The 15,224-nt window shown below is 38.8% G+C and overlaps 1 protein-coding gene across 1 annotated transcript in view; it reads left to right on the top strand.

The window, feature by feature from the left end:
- VIPAS39 (VPS33B interacting protein, apical-basolateral polarity regulator, spe-39 homolog) overlaps positions 1-15,224 on the top strand; it is a 27,708-nt gene that overhangs the window by 5,082 nt on the left and 7,402 nt on the right. Inside the window, exons 4-14 of the mRNA XM_012656058.1 lie at positions 1,079-1,225; positions 2,725-2,763; positions 3,137-3,201; positions 3,917-3,973; positions 6,802-6,894; positions 7,217-7,250; positions 7,723-7,825; positions 8,901-8,928; positions 11,604-11,677; positions 14,045-14,120; positions 14,729-14,863. Coding sequence (XP_012511512.1) covers positions 1,079-1,225; positions 2,725-2,763; positions 3,137-3,201; positions 3,917-3,973; positions 6,802-6,894; positions 7,217-7,250; positions 7,723-7,825; positions 8,901-8,928; positions 11,604-11,677; positions 14,045-14,120; positions 14,729-14,863 — 851 coding nt within the window. The remainder of the gene's footprint in view (positions 1-1,078; positions 1,226-2,724; positions 2,764-3,136; positions 3,202-3,916; positions 3,974-6,801; positions 6,895-7,216; positions 7,251-7,722; positions 7,826-8,900; positions 8,929-11,603; positions 11,678-14,044; positions 14,121-14,728; positions 14,864-15,224) is intronic.

The raw sequence follows: 15,224 nt of genomic DNA, 5'->3' as shown, positions 1-15,224 counted from the left end.
CTCCCAGAGTGCTAGGATTACAGGTGTGAGCCACTGCGCCCGGCCCAAAAGTTTTTTTTTTAGAAAATACCATAATGTGATTTAAAAATCAAAAAGATATTGAAGGTATACAGTGAAAAGTTTCCCTTCCACAGTTAAAAATCTTCTCAGTTCTCAGTCCCTGCCCTCCTAATATATAACCTCTGTTGCTTAGTTCCTTTGTGTTATCTAAATATTCTTTCTGCATTTGGAAATGTACATAGGAATATATATTCTTAACCCCTTTTTTACACAAGCAGTTGCATATACTTTGCTCTTTTTATGTAATAATATAGCTTGGAGATATTTCCATATCAATATATAAAAAGCTTTCTCATTCTCTTTTTTTTAAGTAGCCACAGATTACATTGTATGGATGTACCATAATTTATTTAACCAGTCCACTATTGATGAAGTTTAGCTGGTTTCCAATATTTTATTGTTAATATTTCTATCAGTGGCCTTATATTCTGACCATGGATGAGTAAATGAAAGATCAGTTCTTAGAGTGGAATTACTGTCATAGAATATTTGCGTCTGTATTGGATAGCTTTGCCAAATTGCCCTCCACAGCATTGTACCAATGTGTACACCTAACAGCAATGTAGGAGGGTTCCTGTTTCCCCAAAGTCTTGTCAACACAGGTTATTATTAAGCTTTTGGATCTTTTTCCATTTTTTAGGGAACCAATGGTTTCTCATTGTACTTTTAATTTGTAATGCTCTTTTTTTTCTTTTTTGCTAATCTCTGTATCATTCCAATTTCAGTATATGTGCTGTCAAAGCAAACACTAATTTATAATACTCTTACTGAGAATGGGGTTGAGCATCTTTTCATATGTCTAAGAACCATTTGAATTGTCTTTTCCATGATCCATTTATTCATGTCCTTTGCCCATTTTTCTATTGATTAGTCTATTTGATTCTATCTTTTCTTCCCACCTCATGTTGGCCAAGGGACCAGGGCTTCTGGTGAAAAGCTTTAAGAGTTTGTTGAATGTTGGATATCAAGGACTTTTTGTGGATGAGAATTACTAATACAGTTCTTAACTATCTCACAGGTATCTCATGGTCCATCAAAGAAACTGCTGGTAATAGTGGGTCAACCCATGAGGGGCGTGAGCAGCTAAAGAGCCGAAACAGCTTCTCCTCCTATGCCCAACTACCCAAACCTACTTCTACCTACTCCTTAAGCAGCTTTTTTAGAGGTAAAGAGTGATGGTTAAAGGGATAGGGAAGTCTTCCTTCTCTTTTTTCATAAAAATGCTGAGGCTATAATTTTCTCTTTTTAATTTTTTAAAATTTAATATGTCTTTTTTAAAAAAGGTTTTGTGATTCTTTTTTTTTTTTTTTTGACAGAGTCTCACTCTGTTGCTCAGGCTAGAGTGCCATGGTGTCAGCCTAGCTCGCAACAACCTCAAACTCCTGGACTCAAACGATCCTCCTGCCTCAGCCTCCAAAGTAGCTGGGACTACAGGCACATGCCACCACGCCTGGCTAATTTTTCTGTTTTTAGTAGAGACAGGGTCTCGCTCTTGCTCAGGCTGGTCTTGAACTCCTGAGCTCAAGTGATCCTCCTGCCTCGGCCTCCCAGAGTGCTAGGATTACAGGCATGAGCCACTGCGCCCAGCCTGTAATTTTTATTTACTCTAGAAGAAAAAGATTATTGAAGGATAAAGAATTAGCATTGGATCTGGCAGCTGGATATTAGGAATGGGAGAAATGAGAGAAATTCAGAGGGGTTGGACTGAATTTCTAGAGCATGAACAAAATTGACATTGACCCTGTGACAGATACTGAAGAAATTTGCCTCGACCAAAATTCCTCCCTACCCCTTGTGCATTGCTGGTGGAAATGTAGAATGATGCAGCCACTGTGGAAGATAATATGGCAGTTCCTCAAAGAAATTAAACATAGAATTATCATATAATCCAGCAGTTTCATGTGTAGGTATATAACAATAACAACTGAAAGCAGGGACTTTAACAGATATTTGTACACAAGTGTTCATATCGCGTTATTATAATAGCCAGAAGATGGAAACGACCCAAATATCCATTGATGGATGAATTAATAAGCAAAATGTGGTATATACATGTGGTGGAATATTATTCAACCTTAAAAGAATGGTATTCTGATACATTCCACAACATGGATGAACCTTCAAGACATTACACTAAATAAAATAAAGGCACAAATGGACAAATATTATATGACACTATTTATATAAAATAGCTAGAGTAGTCAGATACATAGAGACAGAAAGTAGAATGGCATTTACCAAGATCTGGATAGTCAGATTCATAGAGACAGAAAATAGAATGGTGTTTACCAGGGTCTGGAGGTATGAGGGAATGGAGAGTTATTGTTTAATGGATATAGAGTCTCAGTTTCAGAGGATGAAAAAGTTCTATAGATGGATAGTGGTGATGGTTGTACAACAGTGTGAATGTACTTAATGCCACTGAATTATACACTTAAAAATGGTTAAAATGGTAAATTTTATGTATATTTTACCAAAATTAAATTTTCTCCATGCCCTTTTTAATAGCACCTTAGATTTCTAAAGTTGAATAAAAACTTTTTCAACATTAAATTCTCGTATTGCTTAATAAGGTTTTATGTACACTGTGTCCTTAACCAAGTCTGAATGGCTCTGACTTGAACTGTTAACCTCTTTCTTCCCTGTTGTGTTCTTTACCTTCAGGTAGAACTAGACCTGGAAGTTTCCAGTCCCTTTCTGATGGTAGGCATTGGACCCTCTTCTCTTGATTGCTGTGAGATATATTACTGATCCGGGGCACAGTCTGGGGAGTCATGGGAACAGGTGGTAATTAGATGACTAGATAAACTTTCTTCTGAATCTACTATCATTATTAGAGAAATTTTCTGATAGTAGGGAGGAGGTGAAATCATTGTAGCTACAGGGGCAAGGGTGACTTCTAGGGATGCTGTGTTTGGAAAGGAATGGACATCTTCTTTTGGCCATGAAGATTGACCCTGGGAGCCCAAAAGTAAAATAAAAGTTATGTGAGAAGGAAGCAGTAGAGGAAAGGAAAGGAATGACAAGAAACAGGACTCATGGTGCCATTCTGAACCAGCTGCATGTTCTTTTTCAGCTCTGTCAGACACACCTGCCAAAACCTATGCTCCAGAGCTGGGAAGACCCAAGGGAGAGTATAGGGTGAGTTATAGCATACAATGGTGTGACACTTGACAGAGTATAAAATACCCTGACATATTACCTTGTTTTTCTCAACCCTTTGAGAAGGTATTTTTAAAAACCCCTTTTATAGATAGAAAAACTGAGTTTCTAAACATTAGGGCTTGCCTGGAGTACTCAGTCCTACCATACTTTGCTTACCCATTATACAAAATACCCAAAATTTACCCAAAATACAGCCTTTTGAAGGCTGTATTTTGAAACTCAGTGACCATCACTGCAGTCTGGGAGCTTGGTGGAGCTCATATTCTCATGAAGCATATAAAAGAGCAAATTGATTCATAAGGAAGAAACCATATCCTAAGGTTGAAAAAGGAACATATCTTAAATGTCTGTCTCTCCTTTTGTTGGCCAAAGGCATTAATTATTAGGATAACTAAAATGTGACTCTAGTCACATCTAGAGGTTGAATTCTGAACCAGTAGGCATGGGGCTACTGATTTTGTCAATTGGTTCATTACTCTTTGATTGATCTCTTCCTGTATGTATTGTCCCGGCCATGGTTCTTCAGAAACTCAAAACAAGGCCATTTCAGTTCTTCATTTTTTTCTCCATTTCCTCCCACAAAATATTTCCCCCTTAGAGACTAAGACTATTGAATTTGAGGTGAGGAGCTGGTACACTGATAATTCTGATCCCTTAACTTCCTGAGATTCATGTGTTGCTAATATTCTAGGATTACAGCAATGACTGGAGCCCCAGTGATACAGTGCGACGCCTCCGGAAGGGCAAGGTAAGGCCTCTGGAGAGAGAATTCTTGTGGGATTCTTTGGGAAATTGGGAATCTTGTTCCCACAGGAAAGATTTCTTTTTTTGTTTTTGTTTTTGTTTTTTTTTAATGAGACAGGTTTACTGGCATCATCATAGCTTACTGCAACCTTGAACTCCCTGGCTCAAGCGATCCTCCTGCCTCAGTCTCCTGAGTAGCTGGCCTGCAGGTGTGTGCCACCATGCCCAGCTAATTTTTCTGTTTTTTATAGAGACAGGGTCTCACCATGTTGCTCGGGCTGGTCTCAAATTCCTGATCTTAAGTGATCCTTCTGTCTCAGCCTTCCAAAGTGCTAGGGTTACAGGTGTGAGCCACTGTGCCCAGCAAGGAAGGATTTCTTGACTTCTCTCTTCAGTTCTTATTTGTTAAATGAGGAAAATATATCCACTGAGGCTAAAAGTCTGCTGCAGAATTTCCTAGTTCCCCAGGGTTTAGTGTTGCTTTGATGGGGTAGTGGACAAGGAATGATGCATAAGAGGGAAAGTACATTTACAAGTGAGAGTAATCTTTTTAATGTTTAGGATTTTATGTTTAAAAATTATGTTTACAAATTTTGTTTTAGGATTATATCTTTTATATTACGATTCCTTGTGAGTTAATTTTGTCTGTGGTGTGATATAAGCGTTGAGATTCAGTTTTTTTTCCATGTGGATATCCATTTGTTCCAGCACTACTTATTGAAAAGATTATCCTTTCCCCATTGGATTATCTGGTTCCTTTGTTGAAAATCAAGTGACCATATATGTGTAGGTCTATTTCTGGACTCTCTATTCTAGTTCACTGATAGAAATCTTTGTCTATCCTTATGCCAATACCATAGTCTTGGTTATTGTCGCTTTATAGCAAATCTTGAAAGCAGGTAACTTCAACTTTGTTGACGCTTTCAGCCTTCAACTTTGTTCTTCCAAAATTGTTTTGGCTCTTCTAGATCCTTTATATTTTCATATAGATTTTAGTATTAGCTTTTTAGTGTCTACAATAGAGATGCTGAGATTTTGATTGGGATTACGTTGAATGTATAGAACAATTTTGGGAGAATTGAAAATGATCATAATAAGTAATGGATCATAAGACCTAAATGTAAATAAGTGCTAAACCTAAAACTTGTAGAAGAAAATATAGGTGAAAATCTTTGTGATCTTGATTTAGGCAAAGATTTATTACATAGGAGACAAAAAGCATTAACTTTAAAAGAAAAAATTGATGAAATGGACTTCATCAAAATTAAAAGCTTTTATTCCTTAAGAGCACTGTTAAGACCATGAAAATACTACCATAGCTTGGAGAAGATAATTGTAAAACATCATATATTATAAAGGACTTTTATCCAGAATATATATAGAACTCTTACAGCTCAGCGATAAGAAGATAGATAATCTAATAAAATGTAGGCACAACATTTGACCAGACATATCACAAAAGAATATATATGAATGGGTAATAAGCACTTGAAAAGATACTTAATGTTATAGTTATCAAGAAAATGTGAATTAAAACCATGAGATACTAGTATACAGTCACTAGAACAGCTGAATTTAAAAAGACTGATCGTACCAAGTGTTGGAAGGATGTAGAGGAAATGCACTCTCATTCACTGCTGGTGGGAATGTAAAATGGTTAAACTACTTTGGGACATAGTCTGGCAGTTTCTTACAAAGTTAAACATATACTTATCGTATAACCCAGCAATTTCACTCCTAGATATTTACAGTCCAAGATGAATTAAAACATATGTCCATACAAAGAGTTGTATACAGATGTTCATAGCAGGTTTATTCATAAAAGCCCCAAAAGTGAAAACCACCCAGTGTCTATCAGCAGGTAAAGGGATAAACTACAGTGTATCCATAAAATGGAAAACAACTTGGCAATAAATAGGAACAAACTAATAGTCATTGCAACACATGATTTCATCTCAGAAACATGATGTTGAGTGAAAGAATCCAGTTACAGAAGAGTACGTATTGTATGACCTCATTTTTATAAAATTCTAGAAAAGGCAAAATTATAGTGTCTGAAAACAGATGAGTGGTTGCCAAGAAATGGTGATGGAGGGAGGGCATTAATGTCACAGTAGGCAGGGCATTGATTTTGGGGTGATGGAAATGTTCTGTGTCTTTGTTGTGGTGGTGGTTACATGGATGTATATACTTGTCAAAACTCACTGAACTGGGCTGGGCATGGTGGCTCATGCCAGTAATCCTAGCCCTTTGGGAGGCTGAGGCAGGGGGAATGCTTGAGGCCAGGAGTTTGAGACAAGCCTGGGCAGCATAGCAAGACCCTATCTCTACAAAAAATAAAAAAATTATCCAGGTATGGTGGTGTGTGCCCATAGTCCTAGTTACTCAAGAGGCTGAGGCAAGAGGATCACTTGAACCTAGGAGTTCGAGATTGCAGTGAGCTGTGATCGTGCTGCTGCACTCCAGCCTGGGTGACAGAATGAGACCCTGTTTCAAAAAAAAAAATAAAAAACTCAAAACACTCACTGAACTATGTGCTTAAATAGGGTAGATTTTATTGTATGTAAATTATACCTAAAAAAAGAACACCTGATGTCTCTGTTGACTTTGTCAAAACTTCAGAACATTAGCATCTTGTAAGGCATCAGGCTGAAATAGAGTGTGGTGGAAACCTACTGTCTCATAGAGTACTGGGGACCATATTGTAAAAATACAGAGGCTCTCCTTGGGAACATTTTCCTTCATTCTTGCCTATTTTTCAGTAACCAGTGACAAAGGAATATAGGAAATTGTCTTCTTCGTCACACACTAACTATGTTGTTATTCTGCCAGGTCTGCTCGCTAGAAAGATTCCGCTCCTTACAGGACAAGCTACAACTCCTAGAAGAGGCAGTAAGCATGCATGATGGGAACGTCATTACTGCAGTGAGTTACAGGTTTTGTTGTTGTTTGTTTAATTATTGTTTTCATTAGTTTCTGAAAATCCAATCTGAAGGAGGAGAGATGTGAGAGCACTCTCTCTCAGAGGGAAGTGTCTCTCAGCCAGTATGGGCACAAGCACGTGGACTCCTAAGACATAGCTTAGTTCCAGATGTCTGTTATCTCTCCTTTCATCACGGGGAGAGATCTGTTGTCTGTATGTGTAAAGACTCCTAATGAGTTGCTGGCCTCCTTCCTAGACATCAGGTGCTCGGGGCAGGGCTTTGTGTTTGAAAGGTTGCACATTCTTTATCCTCTTTTCCTATAGGTTCTGATTTTCCTGAAGAGGACACTGTGCAAAGGTGAGCATGGTTTGAGAGAAATCTTCAGTCAACAAGGTGTCTGCCACATTTGAGGGGAGAATGGCCATGTGGCTTTCATGCCAGGATTCACCAGTGTCAAGTCTATTTCAGAGACAGCTGGGGTGTCCTGAGATGTCACAGTAGACACCACATCATTTAGGGTGATGATTATAATAACTAGAGAGTCCCCTCTATTCATTGGACAGACAGATGACTCTGTTGGTCTGAGGAATTCAGAGTCCATGCTAAGTGCCTACTGTTTGGTTTCGTGAGAACTGAAAAGCTGACTCGGTGGCTATGAGTTGCCCTGGACCATAGAGTGTGTTGATGGTGGATTGAAACATAGGGGTAAAGCATTCTTAGATTCTGCTAGACTTTGATGAGAGAATGTTTGCAATGTGTAAGAAGGAAAACCAGTTTCACACTTGACTAATAGGCGTCATTCTTTCTCAACCTAATTCCTGCCTGCCAGAGGTCCTCTTCCGAGAGCTGGAGGTGCGACAGGTTGCCCTGAGACATCTTATTCACTTCCTTAAGGAAATAGGGGATCAAAAGCTGCTTTTAGACCTCTTCAGGTAAGAACTGATTGTCTGGTCTATCAAGTTTAAGTACTTCCTTCAAAGCACCCTGGGGAATACAAAGGGATAGAAGACACTTGTCCTTTTTCTGGAAACACAAGACAAGATGTTGAGATAACTAACAATACATCACGACCTATCATAAGGTGACAGCTTAGCAGGGTAGTTAAGAACCAGGCTCTAGAGTCAAACACATTTGGGTTGCATACTGACTGGCTCTACCACTCAGTTCATGGAGTGACCTTGAGCAAGTTACCAAACCTCTTCATCAGTTCCCACATCTGTAAAACGGAGATGATGATACTTATCCCACAGGGTCATTAAGAAGATGGAAAGAGGGCATTAGCACTTAGCATAATGCCTAGTCTGTGGTATTAGTCAACTTGTTACGCATTTTCTTATAAAAGATCTAAAATAAAGGTACTTTTTTTGTTGATTCCAAATGATACCAGTGAGAAATACAGTGGAGAAGGAGAAAAAACTTAATTTTCAGTCAGGATACCTGAGGAAAGCCTCATGGAAGTGATTAGGATTTGAGGTGGGCCTGTGAGGCTAGGCAGGATTCTGAAAGGTGAGAGGCAGGCATATCTGCTGGGGGTAGAGGGGAGTGGGGGGATCTTCTATCACGTTTTCCCTCCCTATCTCATTCCAACCAGTGGGGACTATTTCCCAGTCTTGGATTGAAATGTTATGTATGTTATGTCCTTTCTTCGATGTCAGGAAAAAGGTTGGACCTCTGGAAGATAGTATTGACAGAGAAGAGTGCTTTAATCTTTAAAAAATAAAAATAATGTTTCTGTGGGCTAGAGTAGGTTTTGTGGAGTCTCTGAGTCCTTTCTGTCAGACCTGTTAACATTACAAAGTTATTAGTGTCCTGCAATGCCTTCTTGTCCTTGCTTTTCATTCAGCTGGAAAGAACAGGGGAACAGTGATATCTGACCCACCATTTATCTTGTGTATAGAGGGAAATGAGTTTGAATTGTTTCTCCTAGAGCAATCACCCTATTTCGTGAGGTTATACTGCCACACATCAATAGATAAAAATGCCCTGCTCCCTTCTGCTTCTTCCCAGGTTCCTAGATAGAACAGAAGAGCTTGCGGTAAGTGTGGCCTTTGTTTCAGTTGGGGACCTATTTAACAGAAATCTAAGCCAAAACCCAGCCTCCAAGATCCGAGACTGATTGAACTATTTCCTTGGATATTGATCATATACGGAAGAGAGAGGCATCGAGAAAACCTGAAAACTTATCCAAAAGATGTATTGTTTCTTTTTATATGCTCTTTCAGTTGGGCTTACGAATAAGTTTTTTAAAAACTAAATGTGTGAAAACTGGCCTGATCAGTTTGTAACATGTTTTTTAGTTGTTTTCAAGTCCTGGTTTATAGGAGTTTTTGGGTTTTGGCTTCCAACTCAAGAAAATATTGAAAGCTAAGAGGATAAAAAACCAGATATAGGTCAAGAAGGAAGATAGGTCAGGTTGGTGGTACATCTAATACACATTTTGGCTGACAATTCAATAGGCAAGTGTTAAAATTGATTTTTGGCAGATTTTTACAATCATAGAATCAACTTCTAGAATATAAGAATAAATCTGAAATTTTACCAAAAGCTTAATTGTATTATTAAAACTTTAGTGATCTATTTTTTAAAAATTTCACATAGTGCAGGAATAAGAATTTTTCAGCACTGTCGATGACAGGATTATTCCTTTAGTCACTGTACAGAACATTTGTGATAATATCAATGAACACATTCAGCTGGCACATTTAATAATATTGTTAACCTTCTTTGCAGAGTGAAATATAATTCAGGAAAATGTCAGCAACATGTTTTCTAAAAGGAACTTGTACTTAATATTCAAGGCCTGGGAAAATCTGAAAAATCATTTATTCTCATCAATTGAAAATGATTGGCAGTCTGTAAAAATCATTTTGAAAAGCTTTTTGTTTATATTTTTAATCTCCATAGCTTGAAAGCTATAAGGAATTTTCTTCATACAGCATTCTTTTAAGGCTGTTGTTTTGGATTTGATTATTGAAAATAAATGTATTTTGGGTAACTCATTTTTATCTAAAACTTTATTTTCTTCATACTCATTATGTTTGAAGATAATTTATCGTGCATGTTATATATAAATTTGGAGTTTTTCAACCTTGTAAACTTTGGAAGTGGCAAAGCTAATAATCTACTTTCATTTTATCCTCATAGAATACCAAAATTTCCCAAGTAGGACTTCAAACACTTAAGACTAAAATGGAATTGAATAACAAAAAATGAACTATAGCTCTTAAAGTTTGCATATTTAGTGTTAGGAATGGTTATATACCAATTATTTTATACCAAATATTTTACAAAGATTAGATGATATAATGTAATTTCTGTGATCATTTTATATTATCATTTACATTTCTATATACATCTGTTGGCACTAAATGGATATAAGTTCATCCTAAAGCTATTTCATTCTCTTAATATTCATATTAACTATCAATCTGTTTCTTTCTTTTTGGAAAGTTTTTAATAATTGTATATAAAGGGTTGGGTGTGGTATCTCTCGCCTGTAATCCCAGCACTTTGGGAGGCCAAGGCAGGAGGATTACTTGAGGACAAGAGTTCCAGAATAGTCTGGGCAACATAGTGAGATCCTATCTCTACCAAAAAAATGAAAAATTGGCTGGGCATGGTGGTGTGGGCCTGTAGTCCCAGCTCCTCAGGAGGCTGAGGGAGGAAGATCACTGGAGCCTAGGAGTTTGAGGCTGCAGTGAGCTATGATCAGGCCACTGCACTGCAGCCTGGGTGACAGGGCGGGAGTCCGTCTCTAAAAAAAATAATAATAATAATTGTATTTAAAAATCACAGCTTTCACAATCATAACTCATTATATCATTTAACTCTTGTAATAACAAGTAAATATTTATACTTCAGTGTTTTTTTATTTCAAGCCTTTCAAAATAGAAAGTACATGTGAGGTTTTTTTTCAGAGCTACATGTAGAACCTATGTTACCTTCGTGTGAATATTTAGCTATAAACGTGAATGACATGCCCTGTTCATATCACTGATATTTATGTCATCACACTACCACTGATGGTGTAACAGAGCAAGATCCCATCTACCATTGATCATGTAACGGAGCAAGACCCCATCTCTTTAAAAGAAAAAACAAAAAAGAAGAAGAAAAAGTGGCTAGTGAAACTAAAGACTTGAAATTTCAGTTTAATTAATTTACCAAATGTGGCTAGTGGCTACCATAATTGGACAGTACAGTTACAGATAAACCTACTAATGGGCTGGGCACAGTGGCTTATGCCCGTCTCAGCACTTTGGGAGGCTGAGGCAGGAGGATCACTTGAGGCCAGGAGTTTAAGATCAGCGTGGACAATATAGTGAGGCCCTATGTATACCAAAAAAGGAGCCGAGCATGGTGGCACATACCTGTAGTCCTAGCTACTCAGGAGACTGAGGCAGGAGGATCAGTTGAGCCCTGGAGTTTGAGGTTACCGTGAGCTATGGTTGTGCTACTGCACTCCAGCCTGGGCAACAGAGTGAGACCTTTCCTCTAATAAATAAATAGATAGATAAACCTACTAATGATTTTGGATGACTCTTTGTTCCTCCCCACCCTGCAATACATTTATAACCATCCACACTGAGAAGGAATCTCTGAGAATGAAGAATTTGAGTTTTTTTTTTAAGCATGAAAAGTTCACTTATTCAGCTACCTTCCTCTTCTAAGGAGACAAAATAGCTCAGAGCCTTTCTCTGTTTTTTGTAGCTATCTCATTATCGAGAGCATTTGAACATTCAGGACCCAGAGAAACGAAAGGAATTCCTTAAGACCTGCATTGGGTAAGTATGGGGGAGAAATGGTTTTAAGTATAAATATCTTCATACAAAAGGAATGAAGAAAATAAAAGGGGGCGGAATGGATAGCTAGGAAGAGGAAGAGTAACAATGACTCGTACAAGCATCAGTAAAGATCATCTCATTCTGTGGTTCCCAAACACTAGTCCTCGGCCGAGTTTTTACTGACTGGTGGTAAACTGAGAAAAATAAAGACAATATAGATAGTTTGTTTCTAAAGTTAAATTTATTTAATTTGAAAGACTGTCCTTCTAGGATTTTGTCCCCACCTCTCCCCTCTTTTTTAGTAGTAAAATGGGTTGTAATTCTTTTAATGACCTTAAGTAATGAAAGTTGGCAACACTTTATGGGCCTTATATGTGTTTTTTTGTTTGTTTGTTTGTTTTTTTGAGACAGGGTCTCGCTCTGTTGCCCGGGCTAGAGTGCAGTGGCATCGTCGTAGCTTACTGCAACCTCAAACTCCTGGGCTCAAGCGATCCCCTGCCTCTGCAGGTGGGTGCCACCACACCGGTGAATTTTTTTTAATATATATTTTGTAGATTTGCGTTCTCACTATGTTGCTCAGGCTGGTCTTGAACTCCCGACTTCAAGCAATCCTCCCGCCTCGGCTTCCCAAATTGGTAGAACTACAGGCATGATCCACCATGCCTGGCCCCTTATGTATTTTTAATGTTACTGATCCTTGACACCTTAAAGTCCAAGAACGACCAATCCAGTGCAGGCTTTCATCCAATTTAAATCCTTGTGAAAACCAGCCCTTCATTTGGTGGCATGCCCCTGAAGTCCCAGCTACTTGGGAGGCTGAGATGGGAGGATTCCTTGAGTCCAGGAGTTCAAGTCTGTAGTGTGCTGTGATCACGCCTATAAATAGCCACTTCAATCCAGTCTAGGCAACATAGTGAGACCTTGTCTCTTTAAAAAACAAAACAAAACAAAACAGCCCCACATATTATTATTCCTGTGATGGAGTGCTCATTGCTCTTAAGAGTAGCTCATTTTATTATTGGACAGCCTTCATCATCGGAAAGTGCTTCAGCATTAGGAAGTATCTTTCAAGACAGGTATACAGCATACCCAGTAGTTCTTGCTTCTCCAGGTTCAATGTTCATACTTGTTTCAGCCATTCTTCATGTGACATGATTTCTTGGCTTCATGTTTAGAAATTTGTTTTTATCAGTGAAATCCTTAATTTTAATGTTATCAGATACTGAGCTATGTTTTATAGCCTCTGGAAAACAAAGAGAAAGGTTGGAATAGTGAATTAACTAGAACCTGTTGCTGACTCTTTTTATCTTTCTAAAAATTCATTGTGCCTCACACTTATCTGGGATAGTGTAATTGAATTTCATAATTGTTCCTGGAGTGAATGTGGTAGGGGAATAAGGCAGCGCTTTCTAAAGGGTAGATCTGTGAATTGGGAGTTTAAAATCTGGCATCTAAGCTGGATGCCGTGGCTCACGCCTGTAATCCTGGCACTTTGGGAGGCCGATGTGGGAGAATCTCTTGAGGCCAGGAGTTTGAGACCAGCCTGGGCAACATAGCAAGATGCTGTCTTTACAAAAAACAAAAAAATTAGCCAAGTGTGGTGGCATGCACATATTCCTAACCACTTGGGAGACTGAGGCAGGAGGATTGCTTGAGCCTAGGAGTTTGGGGTTGCTGTGAGCTATCATTGCACCGCTGTACTCCAGCCTGGGTAGCAGAGCAAAACCCTGTCTTTAAAAAAAAAAAAATCCTGTTCTTACCCATTGACTTACCATATGACTTTTAGGCAAAGACACTGTCTCTCAACATCTTCATGTGTAAAAATGTAATACGGTGTTGAAGATGGGGCCCTTGACATTTGTAGAGATCTTTACCAATCTATAAATGTACCAGCATGCCATGTAATTTAATTTGCCTTTGTTACTCAGTAATGAAAAATGGCTAACAAATTTAAGTGTCCTTAAATAGAGTTAAGCAACAATACAAACCACAGAGCTTCGCTAGGATATGGATGGGCATTGGCTAGGCTCACTCACTAGCTTCTCGACCCATTCACCAAACATTCCATCTCCCCAAATGAGAAGATTCTAATTCATTCCTCATCATAATCATTAATGGCTATATGTATTTTGTGGACTTTCAGGTTCTCTCTTGAATTGGAAAACCTTAAATACAAAATCTAAGCTAAAGGCCTCCTCTATTTTCTTTGTTCCTTCTCTGCCTTTAAGTGATACTCTAGAGGTAAATTGAGATCAGACTTGTGAGGCACCATGAGCCCCTTATCCTTACAGTGGTGATTTGGTGTAATTAGTTCTGTTTCCTTTTTTGAGTAGAGAAAGAGGTACTAACCTTCTGGCCCTCTACCAGTTTACCATTTTCAGCAGAAGATTCTGCACACATACAAGACCATTACACACTCCTGGAACGTCAGATCATTATTGAGGTTAGACTCCTCATCTCTGCATTTTCTGCTCCAGTGCCCAGGCTCAGTGCCATTCAGCATCTAGGAGACCTGTATGCCTTGGACATTTATGTCATTTCCTGTTACAGTTTCTAAAAGCCCATCATTTTCTCCCTCTACACAATAACTCCCTTCCTCCATTGTTCTTGGGCTGTGGTCCTCAACCCCTGGGCTGTGGCCTGTTAGGAAAATAGGGCGCCTCCTTCCCCTGCAACCCCCCACCCCCAGCCCCTGTCCATGGCAAAATTGTCTTTCATGAAACCGGTCCCTGGTGCCAAAAAGGGGACTGCTGTTCTTGGGCATTCTTTTTCTTCTTACCTGCTGTTAGCCTGGAAGTATTAATAATGTTTCTTCTTTATCCCAAATCTCCCATGCCATTGCTTCTCCAGTCTTTCTCCAGCTAACCTGGATTTGTGATCATTTTATGGATTTTAAACTCCCATGGGGTATCCTACGCGATTTCTTTCTTTTTCTCTTCTTTGCATCATTTCTAGTGTGGGAAATACACTTATTGTAGTATTAAAGGTTTTTTTCCTACCTCTACTCCGTGGACATTGTTCTTTTATTTTGCTTGGTTCACTCTACTACAGGCAAATGATCGACATCTAGAATCAGCAGGACAGACTGAGATCTTCCGAAAGCACCCACGCAAAGCTTCAATCCTCAACATGCCACTGGTGACGACGCTTTTCTACTCCTGCTTCTATCACTACACGGAGGCTGAGGTACAGGCAAAATATGAAAGACCCCACAGGCTGTCATCGCACAAGAAGAACATAGTTCAAATCCAGTATTATGATATATTCTATTAATAATGGGTATATATAATTCTCAGAAATCCACCTGGAAGCTTTTAACCTCAGCAAGGGTGAGCCAAGAGGGGAAAAGAGGTTTGTAAGGTTCTGTGTGGCTTCCAGTGAGCTGGCATGCTAGCATAGCACATCTGCCCCTGGTGCTGGTTCCCCTCACAGTCTGTTCGGAGGTCCGTAATTTCAAATTGGCATGCTGTAGAGAAGAGCAGCAGCATGTTAGGTAGTTGTGGATACTTTAAAAATTTTTTTTGAAGAAGTTTGGCTTTAATGATCA

The sequence above is a fragment of the Propithecus coquereli genome, unplaced genomic scaffold (assembly GCF_000956105.1).
Source record: "Propithecus coquereli isolate 6110/MARCELLA unplaced genomic scaffold, Pcoq_1.0 Scaffold5, whole genome shotgun sequence".
Lineage (NCBI taxonomy): Eukaryota > Metazoa > Chordata > Mammalia > Primates > Indriidae > Propithecus > Propithecus coquereli.
The sequence above is the reverse complement of the archived record's forward strand: the minus strand, read 5'-3'. Positions and strand labels throughout refer to the sequence as shown.